Raw genomic sequence first — 20135 nt, forward strand, 5'->3', positions numbered from 1 at the left:
TGTCTTCTCCCCTAGTCCTTCCCAATAATGGTATAATTTTCAAAAGTTCTTCTTTACTTGAATAATCTTGAAATACCATGCGAATAAATACCATTAACTGAGCAATATCAGTGAAGTCATTTGATTCATCAAATTGTAACGAAAACACAACACACTGGTGAATGTCTGACATTAACCTGGCCTGGAAACTTTTCTCCGGCAATTGGAACGCTTCCTTTTGGCAATTTGAAAGCTTGTCTGCAGCCTAGAAGTAGTCTCTCTCTCTCTCTCTCTAGCAAGCGACGTCTCGAACCGAGAAGCTCCTTTCTGGAAGCGGGAAACTCCTCTCTCAAGCAATGTGGATCTGGGCAGCTTCCTCTCTGACAACAATTCTGGAACCAGGATTCCTTCTGCTTGCTTCAGTCCCTTTTTATTAGGCCGTCTCTGAGACCTCGCATGAAGTCTGGCAACCCCCAAAGAATCGGTATGAGTCTTTCATCTTAAGTTTCAAGTTCGGCACACCTTTTGTTCTCATCCGCTTTCTTTTGATTGTAAGTTGCTGGCCATCGGAAAGTTGTTTGAACTCTTTCTGACTGACTGACTTCGGAGATGTTTACACTTAGAGCCTGCAAGCCTTTCTCATACATACAAGTTTCAATAATAATCTTTCTAATGCCGCCATGCACAGCTTCAGCGACAAAAACATTGCCTTTGTTTTTAATACTCTAACATATTCTTATTAAAGCAGTATATACAGTTAGCTTCAAAAGAGTTATTTACAAAAACATCTAATACAAACTATACCGAGACAAACAAAGTTTATTTTTTTACAATATTCACATGGGACTTAACCTAAGTAAAAAATCGATGTAATGTGCTTTGGAATATTTAATATTTAAGCTACAGTCGAGTTTTTACACTTTGCTTACAATCGTATTCACTCGGCTCGCTGTTTGACTTCCACTGATTCAAATTAATTCATTTACCCAGATTTATAAGAAAATTACTGATTTGACAATTTTAATGAAAAATAAATAAACAATAGCAATACACTTAAAGCGAATTAAAAATAAACAAAATAATGATAAATAAAATATTATGTTTTCAGTTTTAATTAAATTTGTAAGTAAGGAGGAATACAAAGGAGATCGACCAAATATCGTTCTGCAATCGACCGTCGATCGTAATCGACGGGTTGAACACCCCCCTGGTCTAGGGAAAGTCTAGTCTTTGGTAGAGCAGATAAGGGATGCAGATTTCTTGTGGTTTGTAACAGGTAGTCAGATCATATTTTTTTAGGTTTTTTGTTAGTTTTACAGACTTGCCCCGGATATAAGGAATGGTGATAGATTTAGGGTAATCTCTGTTATGAAGGGGGGGGGGGGTAACTGGTTTTAATATTTTTTTCAGGTTGTAGTCATTGGCTAAAAAAGTGTTAAGGGTATACCTGTATGCCACTTCCTGCCCATGGGATTTTCAAAACTTTAGCCTCCAGGCCAGAGCATATTTCATCCTCAGGACACTAGCACTGCACTTGGAACAACAGGCTCTGCTTATATCATGGATACAACAGAAAAACAAACCAAAATCCTTAAAAATAACATCTCCCCTCACTGCAATAGACTATATATATACACATCACATCTTTATCGTATATTAATGGGTACAACGGATAAATTGGACTCCATTCTGAAACAACACAATCAGAACTGTATACAAACCTCTAAAAGTCTCCATCTTCCCAAGACAAATTAAGAATCTCTGGGATCCTCTCACCTTTCCTCAGGTGTCTACAGCATCTCCTGTGATTGTGAAATTGAGTATTTTAGACAGGACAGATAACCAAAAAAAAGTGGACTAGCATAACTTACCTTAGAAATTAAACAAATTCTAGTTTAAATTGGAGAGACTGTTCCTGGAGTTGGCACAAGTTCTACAGAACACAGTTAAGTACAAGAAATCTGATGGCGTGATCCTGCATAGATTTTGGAGCACTGCCCTATCTACCTGTCGGCATTAATAACAGAAATTACCATGAAGAACACCACTGTCGCCATGCATGTGACTTGTTCATGAAGTCATTTCATTTCTCATCTTCACTGACTGTGTATTGTTAAAGTGCTTTTGATAATACTAACTTGAACTAATGAAATGTTAGCTTGTAAATTATTAATTTTAGCCAGTAGATTATTTGCATTCCTGTTTCTATGTAGTTTTTCCAGAAACTTCAATGTTAACCCCCCCCCACACACACAATCAAGTTCAGCATTATTATGATGCTATAAAAGTTCATATTTTAGGAGGTTATAATAAAGAAGAGTTTGACCTTCTCTGCTACCACATCCTTAATTGTTAACTAAACAGTTATTTCATATACCAAGAAACAGATAGGTACTGTCAACAGGCCATAGATATATAAGAACTTCATTTTTTACTGCTGTGGAATTTTATGAACACATAGTATGTGTACTGCAGAATGTAGCATAGAAACTATGATTACAATATCCCACCAGTGTGTGATGAAGAAATTTTATATTCTTCTCAACTTATAGCAGTGTAAGGCATCTCCTTGGTATACAGCAGTATATAAACTTTTTTTCATGGTGCATAGCTTATATACTAAAAGATCCAGACATATCCCTTTTAAACTAGTTCAGACACTTCAAAGCATTTGAGAATCTCCAAATGATAGTGTTGCTTTCTTGGAATATCCTGGTGTGTATAAAATCTATTTTTACTATAGCAAAGTTACATTGTTTGAAAAGTAGTCAGTTGACACCCCATGGGCAAGGTGCATCATGCCATGTAATGAGTCACATGTTTGGTTTGTAGCCGGCATAAATTGGAGGAATGTAATGCTTCCAAGCAACTGAGTGTGGGTGAAATGGTTGGGAGAAGGGAACCGATGGAGTTAGAAAGAGGTGTTGTGATAGGTCTGCAACATGGCATTCTATCTATTCAGCAAATTGTTGACAAATTTGGCCATTCCAGGTCAACAGTAAGTGATTCCATACTGAGATGGAAGTGCAGGGAGTCAACTGCAAGTGCTACCCACAGTGGACGACTCACTACACTTACCAAACATGACTGTAGGCTCCTATAAAGGATAATATATAAAAACCGTCATTCATCGGCTGACACGTTGAATGCAGAGTTCCGGGTATTGAGTGGAACACAAATCTGAACCGAGGCTCACAACATGAGTTTCTATGGTAGGACCACAATGTGCAATTCCCACGTTACCCAAACTAACATGCAGTGTTGTCTCCAGTGGTGCAAAGAGCATGTACAGTAGAATGTGGAACTTAGGAAGCTGTGTTATGGAGTGACAAATCATGCTACACCCACTACTAACAGATGGACAATTGTGGGTGTAGCAGGTGCCCAGTGAACATCACCTACCAGAGTGAATAACTCCAACTATGAAATTCAGAGGGCAGTGTGATGTTATGTTCCTGTTTTTACTGGTTTGGCTGACCTCTGTTTGTGGTGCTACAAATGTTGAACTCCAGAGGTATTGGAACATTTTAGATAATGCAAAGCTTCCTACTGTGGCATTTCAATGGACCATTTTCTCTTTCAGAAAGACAATACACCCCATATCATAAGGCTGCACCTATAACTGTGTGGTTTCAGGACATGAACATCACCACACTTGACTGGCCTTCACAGAACTCTGATCTCAACCCTATCAAACATCTGGGGATGAAGTGGAGTGGAGCATTCGGTGAGGTCTAGGATGTCTGCTCCACAACATTTCAGGACATCATTACATGCCTACAGGAAGAATGGTCCAAAATTCCTACTGATTGTTATCGTATGCTTGTGGAAAGTATGCCCCCATAGGATTGCAGTCATCACAGTGAAAGGGGGCACTTAAATCTTATTAAGTGGGCTGTTTGTTCCTCACACTATGGTGTCTATTGACTTCTTTCCAAGTGGTGTGTATAGGAGAAGTTATTACAAAGTTAGGAAAGTTGATCATTAGTGCTGTCATCAACCAAAGAAGGAATAAATTTTAGGTCTTATTTCCCATGTCTTGACAGAATGCTATGAAATGGATTGTTCATTGACTGTGTTGCTTTATCTTGAAAATAACCATCTTGACTTTTCAAGGAGTCTAGTAAAGTTTGTTCGCAGAGTAATCTGAACATGAATGAGAAGTCGCATTCTGCATGACATGAATGCATATGATGTATGTTTTGATGCTTCAATTGCTTTGCTTTTAGCTCCAAATTGATGTTTAAAAACATAACTGTCTTCCAAGATTTTTACTTATTTTTTTAGATATTCATCTTGATAATGCTCTCATATAATTGACCAAAACATTAGTGTTATTTTAATCTAAATAAAAGGTATATGAAACAAATATTCCTTATATTTTGCTGCTTTATGAACTGTGATAATTTCCTTCAGCATAAGATCAAATTGCAAGTAAGAATGTCTGCCAGGAGTATACTCTTGGCAGACATTCTTACTTTAAGGATGTACTCATTAAAGGGCATTCTTATTTCAGTAATCTGGTTACAATAGGGTAATATCTGTATTGGACAAAGGAGATACATATATAGCAGTGATATTATTATTATCCAGGTCTCCATGGAGTCAAAAGACTCATCGTGGGGGGTTGTTTTTAGGAAATACAAAGTCTATCATACCACTCCTTGAACCCATTAATTGTCCCCACTCCAACCACTCTCTCAGGCAATGCATTCCAAGGTTCAACCACCCTCCATGCAAAAAAACCGCTCCTCACCCCCTTGCACACAGCCTCATTTCGTTACTTTCAGGGATGGCCCCTTGTCATTGTTCCTTCCTGCTGTTCCACCAAGTGAATTTTTGGATTTGGTATAAAGATGACTGTCTGATAGATACCATTGAGTTTTGTTTTTGGAAATGCAGTGGGAATTTGTGTTGATATAATTAAGAATGATGTGCAGTTTGCAGGCAATGCAAAATTGGGAAGGATAATCTGAGAGAAATCTGATATAACTACTGGAAGATTCGAAAAGGTTGGTTCTGTGGGCAGAAGAGCCGAATTATCAATTTAATATTACTAAATTTTGGGCATTTTTGGCCACAGAAATGGGATTTATATAGTGTACCATGCAAGTGGAACTTTGCTACAAAAGGTAGAAGAGGAGACTTTGGATCTGGGGATATGATGGACAAGTAGTTGAAGTAAAATTCGCCTAAGGGATTGTCACTATTATATTCAGGATACTGATGAGTTCAGAAAAGACTAATTTTGCCATTGTTATTAGGCATTAATGTCTCTGCACTTGGACATTCATGCAGATCTGGTCACCTGAATATCTAGGAGATAAGAAAATGCTGGAGAGGATTCAGACAAGTATGATAATGTCAGGGGAGGAATGTTGAGTATAAAAGGTAGATTTGATAGTGTTTGCAGAACCTGACAAGGAGGAGACGAGATGAGGAGTTATTGTGCAAGGCATTGAGTGACATGGGAATAGGTCATTATGGTTTTCACCTGAGAATCATTTAAGACACATTATTTTCTATATGACTGTTACAGTGACATAATAAATGTATAACAATGATAGCAATGGTAATAACTCAGAAAATGATTGGTTACAGATCACAGTAGCATCATTTACACACACAGTTGTAACAGTAAATGCGTTAATATAAATAGTTGAGTGAAAATCAAAATATTGTAACTGTAAAATGCTTAATTTACTATGTTTTGCTTTGTCACTCTTTTATTATTTTAACTCCAGTCCACTATGAAGCCAAGACTCATTGCAGAAGGTACACTGTCGCATACGGTGGGGGGGGCTTCTGAACACCTAGAACAAAAATTATCTTAAAACAACTCTTCTTATACATATATCCTAAAAGAAAAAGAAGAAATTATTACAATTTGAAGAACCATGGGAGTTAATAGGGTTTTAAGATATGTTCTTTCTTGTGGTTATATTAGTTGCTTTAATATAATTTTTGTTCTAGATGTTTATTAGAACTTTTTAGCTCCCCTTGTACAAAGCTCATCAAACTATACTTTAATCTCATTCAGTGTGTCCACATTCACCAAACATTCAGGTGATGCATTCCACTCATCCACTTCTCTCATCCACACCCTCCTTATATTTTCCAGGATTGGCTTCTTATTCTATCCCTGTTTACCATTCTATAAAAAAAAAATTTCTTCCATATTAACTCGATAATGGTCGAGTTGGTATCCACTATCCAACCAACAGTTTGCATGGGTTTGAATCTCGGCATGGGTGTTTGTGATTGTTTTTAGGTGGGAGATGAACTTTGTCGCCTGGTGTGAGACCACAGTCCCATTTATTGGAGGCCTGAAGCAGCTTGAAAAAAGTTGCATGTTTAGTCTCTAGAGCAGAGTTTCTTTCTGGATTACAAAAAAAATATTAAAAAATCCAAAAATATATAAAATTAATAAAAATAGAAAAAAAAACAATAATTCATATCCCACCCACAGTATGAATGTACTTTAGGTTTACAACAACAACAACAAACATTTGTATGCAAGCCATATAAAACATTACCAGCTTATGTCTCAGGCATATTTCCTCTTTTCCTTATGTTCATAATGCTTTGTAAATTGCATTCCCTCAATCCGTCTTTATACTCCACATTTCCAATGACCAGATAGTCACTTCCAGATCTGTGCACAGTATATATATATATATATATATGAAGCTTGATCAAGGGGCCTTGTACAATAGAACCATAACTTCTTTATTTCTGCATATCATTGAACATTGCTATAATCTAATGTGATGACTTCACAACTTGTGCAGTGTGACCCCTAAACTTCAGGTCTCTGTCCATCACTCCCAGATCTCTCATCTTTTCCACTTCCTTCAAAATTTCCCCCAATAAGTCTATACTTTGGATCCTATCCCTGTCTACTATATTTCATAACTTTTCACTTTGCAGCATTGAAAATAGTTCCACTCATATCTCTTCAAATCCTCCTGTAAGGCTACAACATTGCTTGACTCATCATTGTTCTTTCTATGCAGATATGTATAATGCTATGCATTAAGGGAAGGGCCACTACCCATACCAGTTTCGACCTTTATTGAGATCTCATCAGTGGGAGCTAGATCCAGAGGTGGTAATACTAAGGTGGAAGCAACGGAGAGGTCCTATTTACTTATACGAGTTGCCAAAAGGTGTCTCACCTTATTAAATTACTCTGGATTTAGAGAAAGATGTTGGAAGTTTTTTTCCACTTGGTTAGACTATAATAAATTTAGTTTAATCCTTTATCCAAGTGTAAGCAAACAAAGTTTGCACCTGAAGTATCTTCAGGACTGAGGCAACTCGTGGTAAAGGTGGACCAAACTCTCATCACTACTTGTCTTAGTATCTCCCATTATGCAAATCACATCTCCTTGCAGGCATGTATAATGCTATGCATTAGCATGTATAATGCTAATGCATAGCATTATACATGTCTGCAAGGACATTTATTATCATTAATAATATTAATAATAAATAATATTATTATTAAAATTATTTATCATTATGCTATATGCATTAGCATAATACATGTCTGCAAGGAAATGTGCTTTGCATTATGGGAGATACTAAGACAAGTAGTGATGAGAGCTTGGTCCACCTTTACCACAAGTTGCCTCAGTCCTGAAGATACTTCAGGCACACACTTTTTTTGCTTACACTTGAATAAAGGATTGAACTAAATTTATTATTGTTCTTTCCAGTTTTGCATAATCTGCAAACAGCTGCATATCTTCATTTAAGCCTATACTAACGTCAATAGTAAAGAAGATAAAAAGCAATGGTCCCAATACAGATCTCTGCAATGCAGCGTACCATTAGTGATTTTCTCTTTCAGGATTAACCTACATTCTCCATACACAACTTGCTGATACGTATCTTGACAGCCAGTCATATATCCAACTTGTTAATCTAGGATCTAATCTCATTTTAATTCCATTGGGATCTAATCCCAATTGAGTTATGAACTTGTCATATAACAGCATAAAAAAAGAAGCCTTTACAAAATCTAAGTATGCTGCTGTACATGCACCTCTCCCTTAGCCAATATGGTTGCCACCTTTTAGTACACAAGTAAATTGACAATCACAGGAAATACTGCTATTATCAACCCACTTCTATATCTTAGCTCTCACTAGTTTCTCCATCATCATTACCACAACTCCAGATATACGAATTGACCTGTAATTTGTAGCCTTATCACTACCTTATATTAATGTTTTTATTGCTGCAATGCTAGGTTCAATAACTTCATCAGGTGTGCTGTTTCTGTATGTAAATAACATTACACGAATCTGATCTGTAATATCATGCATTTTTTGTGGTGTTACCATCATAATCACTAAAAAAAAGTGTTTGCACATTACAGATCTTGCATGGATTCTTTTCATTGCTGCACTTCACTAGTGATGTGTACTTAACAGTACATATTTTATGTGGATTCTTTATGGAGATAGGCAGACAAAGTTCAATTTCAATATCCCCATCTTAAAATTGGACCAAATTGGTTATATTTTTAATGTACCTGCTTTAATAGGTTTCTAACATTCTGTATTCCAATTCAGAATGTGTTGTTACTCCATTTCTGAGGCAAGTTCCATCCAGGAGACGTCATTTAAACTTATTTCTGCTTGCCATATCTGCAAGTCAGATATCGCAAGTAGAGGAGGTAGATTTGCTTTCCTTTGGGATTTGCTTCATAATGGATCACACTATGAAGGAAAGTGGTTTAAACCTGACATCAAAATTGGAGATGTTAATGTCAGCTCTTTGCTTTATGCGGATGATGTTATACTTCTAAATAAATCTGCTATAAGCCTGTAAGATTCCCTGACTAAATTGAATAACTGCTGTAATAGATACAGTATGAAGGTCAGCAATAACAAGACAAAGACATTGAAAATAGGCACAAGCATTGAAAATATCAACTGCATTGTGAATGGAGAGGAGAACCTATAGAGCAAGTAAAACATTTCAGCTACTTAGTCAGAAATTTCAGTGAAGATGGTAAATTAAATATGGAAATAGACAACAGAATCAATAAAGTTGGCATGGTAGGAAGTCAACCGAATAAATTTATATATGGAATAAGAAAGAAATTAGTCAAAACACTAAATTAGCTGTATACAATACAGTGTTCAAACCAATTTATTTTTAATCCAGCTCTAAGATCAATTTTAACTTATGGATCTTAGAACTGGGTTAGAAATAAAACGCTTGACCAAAGACTACAGCTCACAGATATGAGAGTCCTGAGAAAGATTAGGGGCATGAACAGATGTCGTCAATGGCAATATCATATTAAAAATAAGGATATTAGGAAAGAACTTGACATTGTTAGCATCCAGGAATGTGTTAGCAGAACTAATCTCAGGTGGTATGGTCACTTAAACAGAATGGGAGAGGAAAGTTAGCAAAACAAGTGTTCTCTGCCAGGTTGGCAGGAAAAAACCCAGAGGAAGACCAAGATATAGGTGGATTGATACATTAAAAAGTGCCTTAGAAGATAGAAATATAAGATCTGATAATGTTGGAGTCTTGACAGGTAACAAATTGATTTGGAGGAAAATTGTAGATAGGAAGTTAGTAATGATGTAAATTTTTCATATAGTACTATCATATCCTGTAACTGCTTGAGGGTACATGTCAGGAATTTGATGATGATGACTTCGTTTAATTTAGTATTCTGACACCAAGTGAATTATTCTTTTCTTCCACCTTTTCCCACACATCCTGTTCAGATAGGTTTCTTGATGTAGAGGAGGTAGATTTGCTTCTCCTTTGGGATTTGCTTCTTTTGAGAAACAAAAGAAGCAAAATTAGAGATAATGTCATTGTTCAGCAAGTAACACTTGACAGTCTTTATCGACAGTCCTCATTTTAATTTTAAATTAAACAAGTCTGTGTGGTTAGCCTAGTGGATGTGCGCTTTGCAAACGCCTGGGGAAGGAGTGTCCTAGGTTCGATTCCCGTCGGTGATGTGAGGAGCTGAAGGATCTTCCTCAGCCATAGCCTAGTTAGCTGGTCTTGGGCGTGGACAGTAGGGTTTTTTCCCCAGTTTATCCTGGGATTTTCATCCTGCAAAGCAGGCAAACCGGCCTTGAGAACTCAACACTACAGGACATAAGATTACACCAGGGCGTAGGGCTGACCACCTTATCCTGTGAAGGTTTTAGGTCCGATGATTAATAAAAAAAAAAAAATAAAAAAAAAAAAACCTTAGACATTGCAAGGCAAAAGAGGGTAAAAGGAAAATGAGATGAATTAAACAAGCCTAATTATAGACAAGGAGCCATAAGAGTTCATCCAGAGCAAGCTTTTACAAAGATTCATGTCCTATGTGGGATTTAAACCTGCAGCTTGTTGGGACTAGATAGTCTGCTATCAACCAGGTTTGCATTTGGATTTTTACATTGCTCTATCTAACAGAAACAACTTTATAGACTGGCTTATCATCTTGGCATAGTCCTGTTACCTTTTGAGCATAATCATTTTGCTCTTCCTCTCTTTGCATTAAAAAAAACTTAGTTTTCATTTACTTTGTTTTTCCGAACATTGAAACTTCCTTGCCAACAAAACTTTGTGTGTGATATTTATTTTAAAAAATTTCTTTTATGTGATAATTGTCATTTATCACTAGTAATCTATTTGAAAGATGTCTACTATACAAGAAATTCATTTTATATAGTGCTGTTGTTTAAAGTGAGTTATAGTAATATCTGGTGACCGTTTTTACTGAATTTAATTATATAAATTATAATTGCAGAATTTCGGCATGGCATCAGTAGCTTCTCTCCAAAAGGGGATAGAGCAGAATCTGCTGTGCAGTATTCTAAAGGAACTGCCACTAGTAGGGATAGTGTTCCAGATTTTCCTCAGCTTACATCTACTCAATTTGTTACAATTCATAGTGTAAAATCTAGCACTCTTCCATCTACTTCTTTCCCATCACATTCAGATACAAGTGGTAATAATAATGGAAATAGTCTGCCTTCCAAGTCCTCCCATCATAATACTCAAGCTTCCAGAAGTAGAACTGAGAGACCAAAATCGGCTTCAAAAGTGAAAAGGAATCATTCAATGGCGCCTGTAGTTAGGGTGGAACGAATGTCTCCAAGTTTAGTGAAAACTACATCAACAAACAATTCACTTCCAACAGATAAAGAATTACCCTCTCCTCAACAGCCACCTCCTTCAACAATTGAAACGGGAACAGCAACCAACTCAACATGTGGTTTGGGTCCTATGTTAAATCAAGGAATCACTTCTATTGTAATGTGTTCAAGTTCCCAAAGTAGTGGTATTCCTTTATCCTCCCAAAGCAAAGTAGAGGAAGCTCAACCTATAGCAAAAAAGTCAAATAGCAAAAATAAAAAAGTACCCAAGGAACGAAAACTATTGCCATGCAAGGGTAATGTTTTATAGTTTTTTATTTAATGTTTATAAAAAGTTGCTACTCCATCGATAATGTTTTTGTCCTCTAAATTGTAAAAGTGTATGGCTTTTTTTATATATATATTTTTTACAGCTGTATTACATGTTTAAAAAAACCTAAATTATTCTTGACATTGGTAATTTTTGAAGTTTGTTGCTATTATTTCAATGCATAACAAAATGGCCAACATTGTTATATAATTACAATTTTTACATACATTTTTGATTTGTTATAGTGTTACTATAATATTATTCAGAGAAAATTCCTCTGACAGAGTGGTTTTGCCATATCACTTTTTTTTCCCCATCTCACTGGCCAGAGAGTGCTAAAATGAGTTAGTTGACCTATGCAAGTGGAAGCAACTTGGAGGATAATTTAAGTTAAGGCCTTTGTGGTTTCTCTTTCATTGTGAGGTATTCTGTTTTAAATGTCTGACATACATCTCTTAAATTCTTTCATTAGCATTCATAGAATAGTACCAACAAAAGTTAACTTTAAGAAAGGAACGAAATCAGTTGAGATGACAAGGAGAATTGAGAGATGTAAACTTGATATTGCTTAATGTGAAATTTTGGTTATTTTGAATTTTTTTTCATCATCAAGTTCCTATATGTGCTCCCAAGGCATGTACAGAATAATGTGATTATTATTAAGAGAGACCTCCACGGAGTCAGGGACTCATCAAGGGAGGCTACATACTACACGCACCAACTATCATACTTATTCTTGAATTCATTCACACTTCTTGCACTCACAACATCTAATGGCAATCCATTCCAATCGTGCACCACTCTGTGAGAGAAAAATCTAGCCCCCCCCTTCTTAGCGACTCATTCTCAGCTTCCAAGGATGTCCTCTTGTCCTTTCCCTCACCCCTGCATAAATTGAAAAATTCCATCAATTGAAATCTTATGACCCTTTCAGAAGTTTGTAATTCTCAGTCATATCACCCCCTCTTTCTCTTGTCTGCTAATGTCTGCAGTCTATAAACTCTCAATCACATCTTCATAATTAGTATTCCATAATCATGATATTTTTAACGCTCTCCTTTGCATTCTCTCCTCTTTATCAGAATCACAACAGAAACCAGGAGACCAGACCTGCCCACAATAGTCCAAGTGAGGTCTTATCAAAGCCTTGTAAGGAGGAAAAATGACATCTTTATCTTTACATGTGAATGTTTGTTTCAGCATTACAATTTTTTTTGAGTTGTATTTGCAATCTTTGCTACATGGCCCCTAAACTTCAACTTCCTGTCTACTAACACTCCAAGATCCCTAGCCTCATCAGTTTCTTCTAGCATAATCCAACCAATATAATATGACATTGGATATCTAATCATGCTGAAGTGAATGACTTCACATTTAATGACATTGAACTGACATTCATTTTCCCATGCCCAGATTTCCAGCCTTTTCAAATCTTTCTGCAAGTACTGCATATCAGCAGCAGCATTCCTGATTACCCTTCCTATCTTGCATCATCAGCAAATAGCTGTATGTCTCTTGTCAAATCGTTCCCAATATCATTAATTACAGATTGAATAACAGTGGACCAAGCACTGATCCTTGTTTTACACCACTGGTTACCTTAATGTAAAATAATTAATAATAATGTAATAGTAATTAATAATTAATTAGTAATTAATAATAGTAATTTTACATTATTATTATTAATAATGTAAAATCTCGCAAGCTCAAGTTTACATTATTATTATTAATTCATCATTATTACATCATTAAGTTTACATTATTTACCAGCTTCTTATCAAATCTCTCTCTTTTTCTTTTCAAAATTAGTTTCATCTAGATCTTCTTCTTCTGGGTCTTTTCTTGAGATTCAATTGTAGCTTGTTTTATTTGTTTCATTGAGAATTCATTTGGTTTACCATATGCTTGCCTATCTTCATAGGTTGTCTACTAATTGGTGATTTTCACACCAAATTTTAGTTGTTATATAGATTGACTGTATATTGCCCTCTCTTTCTCTCATTTACATCATAATTGTAGTGTTCCAAACAGCTCTTTCCGTGTCATAAGTTTAGTAGATCCGTAGGTCTACAAAACTTAAATAGTGATCTTTGTTATATTCTCATGATTTCTCAACTGTTTGTCTTAAAATAAAAATCCAATCTAGCAACCTCTATATGGCCTGAATTCATGGCCTTAAATTCTTTTTAAGTATGCTTGCATAAATCTTACATAGAACACTCAGCGTTTAGCAAAATTCCTCTGTGATTCTCAAATTATTTCATTTTCACTTTTTATAGATGATTTACTGAGAGCTCTATTCCAATCATATGGTATCTGATTTTCTAACCATTTCTTCTGAATTATGCGTAATATAACTTCTATACATCCATATTTGAGCATTTCTGGTCAAATATCTGTTCTAGGTGTCTTTCCCTTTCAGATTTCTGATTGCTTTTCTACCTTATGTATTTATAGATATCCAGATTATCCTTAGTTTCTCTTTTTGTTATCTATTCCTTTTACAGTAATCTTTCCTTCATTTCTAAGCTTTTTCAGTTGCCTCCAGCACATTTTCTGCCTTTGATATTTATCTCCTGTATTCTTTACAGACTAAAATGAGCAGACTTTAGGAAAGATAGAGGAACTAGAGACCAGATAGCGAACATGAAATCTTTTATGGAAAGAAAAAGAGAATTTCAAAAGGAAGTATTCATCTGTTTTTATTGATTATAAGAAAGCTTTTATGTGGATCACAAGACTGGATTGTAATGAGATCAATGAAAATACTTGTTTTTTGGCAACCAAAAGCTTCATTAATAGCAGTCTTTGGAGAAACAGACAGTATTCTAGTGGAAAAAAGGGGTGTGTGGCAGGGTTTTACACCGTCACCCTATCTTTTTAATATTTATAGTGAATATATTATGAGAATAGCTGATTAGACAAAGACCCGACAGGAATTAAGATTAGCAGCAGAAAAATAATTTAAGATATGCAGATGATACAACCCTCATAGAAGAAATTAATGAAGATCTTGAGCAGTTGAATCTATTGGTTAAGAGGGAAAGTAACAAAGCCAGGCTTAATTTAAACATCAGCAAAACAAAAGTGATGGCTTCTGGCAATTTAAATGAATTTATAATCGAGGGAGATAAAACAGAAATTGTTGAAAGTTATGATTTACTGTGGGGTCCAGAATCAGAAATGATGGTGAATGTGAAGATTAAATTAAAAGTAGGATAGGCATGGGAAGAAAAAGTAATGTCAAACCTGACAAAAATTATGAAAGATAGAGGTGTAAGGCCATGAAAGTTAGAATTGTCAAAGTGATGGTATTTCCAGTAGTGATGTATGAATGTGAAAGCTGGATTATTAAGAAGAAAGATAGAAAGCAAATTGATTTATTTGAATTATGTGGAGGAGACTATTAAGAATCCCATGACTTCATGAATAAAAAAGTTTTCGAGGAAGACTGCAAAAGAGTTGGATGGACAACATAAAAGAACTTACCAACTTGAACTTACAATTGCTGAAAGAAAGAATAAGAGACGAAATGAGATGGAGAGCCTTTGTTCACAAGATCACCAAGAGTTGAAAATGATTGGATAGTGCATAACACTAATAATTCTTACTAGTCTCCTCCATAATTCATTTTATATGGTTACCACAAAAGGTTGAAAAACTTTAGAAAGCTAATTTATTTTTCTCTCTATTTTCTGAGGGCTGCCAAAATCTTTCCATACAACTTCTTCTTTACCTGGACTGCCTCTTTAAATTCATGTCCTCCCTTCCTCCATGTGATGTGGGAATACCTGTTAATGATGGAGGGGACCTCCCAGTGGTTGATATATCAGTCCTTTCATTTTCATTTATTTTTGTCTGTTCTATTTCTGAGCCTTTTTAACTATCCTATTTTCCAGACCACTGTCACTACAATCAACACCTTGCCTTCGTGTTTGCTTGTTTCATTTTGAAACAGATAAGAGATGCATTCCAGAAACAAGAATTTAGCGTGCTTTGATCTGAGAGATACGTTCATTACTAGTATGTGCTAATATGAAATAAAACTAAAAAAAAACACTGCAAATATAATACATGATGGTTTATTTATTTTCAGTTAAAATCTAGAAATTATTGAACAAAGAAAAAAACAAAACAAAAACTAAACCAATGCTATACTGACATCAGTGTTTGTGGTATCTCTCAGATACAATTTACTATCAAATATCACTTTTGCATTAGACTCTATCATTCTCATCAGACTCGAGTAACATTCACTAAATCTCTTCAACATCTGATGGATTAACCAATCAATCTATTTTTCCCAGCCATTTTCAATGGTAAATTAAAAAAAACAACTAAACCAATACTATACTGACATCGGAATTTGCGGTATCTCTCAGATACAATTTATTATCAAATATCATATACCTTTCATAACACATGTTAAACCAAAACTGACCACATAAACAGTGTGGAATATCACTCATAATATATGCATGTGCAGCTAGTCATGACCTCCAAGTTATACACTGGATATTTGTAAGAATATTTATATTAAACAATTTGTTTGTATCTGTCAGATCAGCCGCAACCTCCACAGGGTTAAAAGACCTCTATAATCTATCTCTCGGGGGGACATTTTTGTTTTTATACAAAACTTTCTCTTTAGCTAAATCTTCCAAATTTGAGTAGGAAGCACATTATTCTGGCCATTTTGCCAAGAAGAGGATATTCCCCAAGTATCACACTCAGCCTTAAGTGTGATACTCTTTGCTGCCAAAGTAAACTCAATCACTGAACAACTTTTTCCGAGTAGGCAATGTTCTGTGTTGATAACTTTGCAGCATACTATCATTCTTGTAATATGATGGTTATTGAAAGGTAATCAGTTATCTCTTCTTGGACTCTTAGCAGTGGGTTCAAGTTTTCAGCAGAAAAAAAAAGTGTGTGTATGCTTCTACCAAAACATGCACTCGTCACACCTCACATAGCAACAGAAACCAAGTTCTATTGCTATGAGGGGGTGTGCAGAAACCAAGTTCTTAGTACTAATTTTTGACAGAAAGTTTGCATTCCTTACCCACAAAAGTGCAAAAGAGCTTTGCACTCTATCCTCTAAAGAATGAGGTATGGATTGATTTTCCTTTATTCATACTTTTATTCCATCAAAGCTTGGTTATAGGTATCAAGTTTTTTTGCAATGCAGAGTATACTCTGCTGGGTGAATCCTATTTATCATCAAGGTATACTAATAGTCACTGATACTTTTTGCACATCTTCCATTTAAAATATTTATGTTGAAGAAAATGAACCTGCTATAGAATATCATGTATGCTAAAGTAAATAACTTTTTTATTATGTAAATATTTCATCTTATGTATCATAAGCCATCATCAATACAATTATCAAACAATAGGAATTGAATTAAAAAAACAGTAGCATGTATGCTTAAATTGGAATCCCTCTACATATACAGTGGTGTGTTCATAGATTATAACTAATGGGCTTAAATTAATTTTAAGCCCAATAATTTTACCACATAATAATAAAAAAGTTATTTACTGTGGCATGTGTTATTCTATAGTTATCGATACTCCATAGGTTTCACAATATAAGAAATGAATCTGCTGTTTTCACTTTGATGAATACAGTTGTCTCTTAACTGTGCCTTAAATATAGTCTCTTCCAAAACATGTTGGGAAGCTCAGAAGCATATCAGTCTGCAATTCATCCTTATTTGGTAGCATGCAAAAGACATTTTGGACATTTTTAGCATGAATGTGGACAACATTCTTTCTTGGCAGTTTTGCACTCCATCATGTAATCTCGTACCCTGCCAGCTAGGGAAGTCATACTTCCATAATCCATTTGTTTGCAGTCATTTGATGTGTACAGAACAGAGCACTGTAATTTCATACCCTTCTTTACTGACAGTTTATGACTGAGACTGTTGGTTGTGCTGCTCTTTTTTCTGATCATGTTATATCCAGTCTGATCCCTTGAATGCAGTAATTATACAGCAGAGCTACATGCCATCCAGCTTGCCCTTTTACACATAGAACAAAACTGCTAGCAAAAATGTATGATTTCTACAGACTGAGTTCTTTACAAGCCATCTCCTTTCCTGTTTAAAATTCACATCCAGTGCCTTGTGAGTTCTACAACTGTTGTACAAAATGAATACCCTTGATTTTGATGTTTGGTTGTGCTGGCCACATTAGCATTAAGGGAAATGATTAGCAGCTGGTAGATCAGCTCATACTTTTTTCTATGTACTATTTGTCAGTCCTGTATGACTACAGACAGTTTATAAGATCAGATCTAATTAACCAGTGACAGTCATCCTGACAGGAAGCAATGACAAATAAATTGCTTGAGATTAAGCCTGAAATTAAGCGTTGACAGTCTAGTAAACATAGAAACAGAAGAGCAGAAGTTGTTCTTGCTAGGGGTTCACATAGGCCATCTTATCTATTCTTTTCTATTGAGATCTGATCTACCTATGTGTGAACAGAGTGCAACACACACTTGCCATGTTCTAGTGGAGTGTCAGCACTTCACTTGAGAAAGGAATAAAACTTTACTAATCTGGCTGAGCCATATGCACTCAGGCTGATCTTATTAGACTTAGACAAATTGCCTGAAAATTTTAACCTTTGAAAAGGAATTAATTTATACAAACACATTTGATTATAAATTCTATTTATGTATAGATGTTCCTTTGCTTAACTTAATCCTTTGAAATTGCTTTTTTGTATGTAACATATTATTTACTAATTTATCTCTGTATTACTATGTATAATTATCTTGAGTATTGCTGAAACCTATGATTTGATTCAATATGACCTTTGCTGTCTTTGCACCAATAAACTACAAATCAACCATCCAAGCACAAAATCTTGTCCATTGTTCTCCCCATTTCATGTTTTTAAAAATTTTCACCTGTCTTGTAAAGCTGTTTAGTGACAGGTTTCTGTAATATGCCATCTTTTTGACCTATCTTCCAAATTTTGTAATCCACAAATCTTCAATCTATTGTTAAAGAGCGCATCCCACAGAACTTGTCACATCTTGGTTACTGCTCTCTGAATTATTGCTGCCTCTTCAGGAAAAAAACAGAGACCAAGTCTGTATCCAATAGCCCAGATGGGATATCGTAACTTCCTTATTGCTACTTGTCAGTGTGCTTCATCCATTTTTGCAATGTCCTTGGAACTTTATCCACCTGTCTACCATCATCCTCACAACTCTAGCCTCATTACTATCTTTTAGTACAGTTTCATCATTGTAATGTAATCTTTTAAGCCCGCATTCATAACCTTTCATTTTGTTACATTAAAGTGGAAACTATAATTCTTTGCCCACACTTGACCTATTTAAATCATCCTGCAGGATCTCTGCATAACCTTTAACTCTTGCCCTTTCCAGTCCATTCTTATTAACAAATAGCTGGATACCTTCCTCTCAAATCATTTATTGTCATCAATTTATAAATGAAACAGCAACTCAAGTATAGAACTCTGTGGCATATCATTAACCACTTTCTCCTGATTCTGTTTGCATATCAGGCCACTCTCTTATTTACATCACTATCTTCATCTGTATTAATTTGGGCTTAAATTGTCCAAATTAAGATAGTTTACATATTAGGTTTTCATGCAGTATCCTATTGAAAGTTTATTTTTCACTTTATTAAACTATAATAAATTTAGTTTAATCCTTTATCGTTAATGCATATCCGCAAGGAGATGTGTTTTGCATTATGGGAGATACTGAGATAGGAGTGATGTTAGCTTCCTCCACCTTTGCAACGAGTTGCCCAGTGTTGTACCAGCTTACCCCAGTCCTGAAGATACTTTCAGGTGCAAACTTTGTTTGCTCACACTTGGATAAAGGATTAAACTAAATTTATTATGCAGTATCCTGTCAAATGCCTTTGCAAATTTTGAGCAGTATCACAAAGTGGTTATTATCTTTATCTACCTCAATTGTCGCTAAATGGTAGAAATGAATTTCTAAGTCAAGACCTTCCCTTAATGGTGTTATGTTGTCTCTCCCCTGCCCCATAGAGTATTATATTCCTATCACTCATTCTTGAATTCTATCCTTGACCAACATTTTCACTGCCTTACTCCTGAGATAATGGGTCTGTAATTTGCTGTTTCTTTCAGCCTTCACTTTCTCTCTCTCTCTCCCTTTTTCTCCTCCCTTGGGTTCTTGCCATTGGCAAAAATTAATAGCCTAGTCAGGGGGTTCAGCCAATTCTGTTGCACTCCAGTTTTATGACCATATTTATATCCTAAACACTACCATTTCATCTATCTCTTCCAACTTTGGTCCCTTCACATCAGCCATAGACTTGGATGAATATACTCTTGCAAAGCAGTCTCATTGATTCAGCTATTTCTTCTACTTCTGTCACACTCTATCTACATTCATAAAGCTATCCTACCATAAATATTCTTCTTTTAGCATATTCAACTAATTTTGGGTTTTGTACTTTTACAAGCTTGCTGATTCTCTTTATTCTCTCTGCAGTGTTTTCACTCATTAATTTTACTCCCACCTGATTTATCCCCTTGACACTGAAGATGCGGTCTGATACTGCATCTCTCAAATATCTCTTGACCATTTCTTGTGCTGTTGTTCTGTGACAAGCTGTATCCTAACTTCATCATAATCACCAGTTGCATAGTTCCACATATACATCTCCATAACCTAAATAATCATGT

The 20135-nt window shown here is 35.5% G+C and overlaps 1 protein-coding gene across 1 annotated transcript in view; it reads left to right on the forward strand.

Annotated features, from left to right (window-relative positions):
* Positions 1-20135, forward strand: part of LOC150108384 (uncharacterized) — a 399479-nt gene that overhangs the window by 176040 nt on the left and 203304 nt on the right. Inside the window, exon 4 of the mRNA XM_090390735.1 lies at positions 10763-11407. Within this exon, the coding sequence (XP_090246861.1) occupies positions 10763-11407 (645 nt within the window). The remainder of the gene's footprint in view (positions 1-10762; positions 11408-20135) is intronic.

The sequence above is a fragment of the Typopeltis vanoorti genome, chromosome 3 (genome assembly GCF_054136105.1).
Source record: "Typopeltis vanoorti isolate ZY-2024b chromosome 3, IOZ_Tvanoo_1.0, whole genome shotgun sequence".
Taxonomy (NCBI): domain Eukaryota; kingdom Metazoa; phylum Arthropoda; class Arachnida; order Uropygi; family Thelyphonidae; genus Typopeltis; species Typopeltis vanoorti.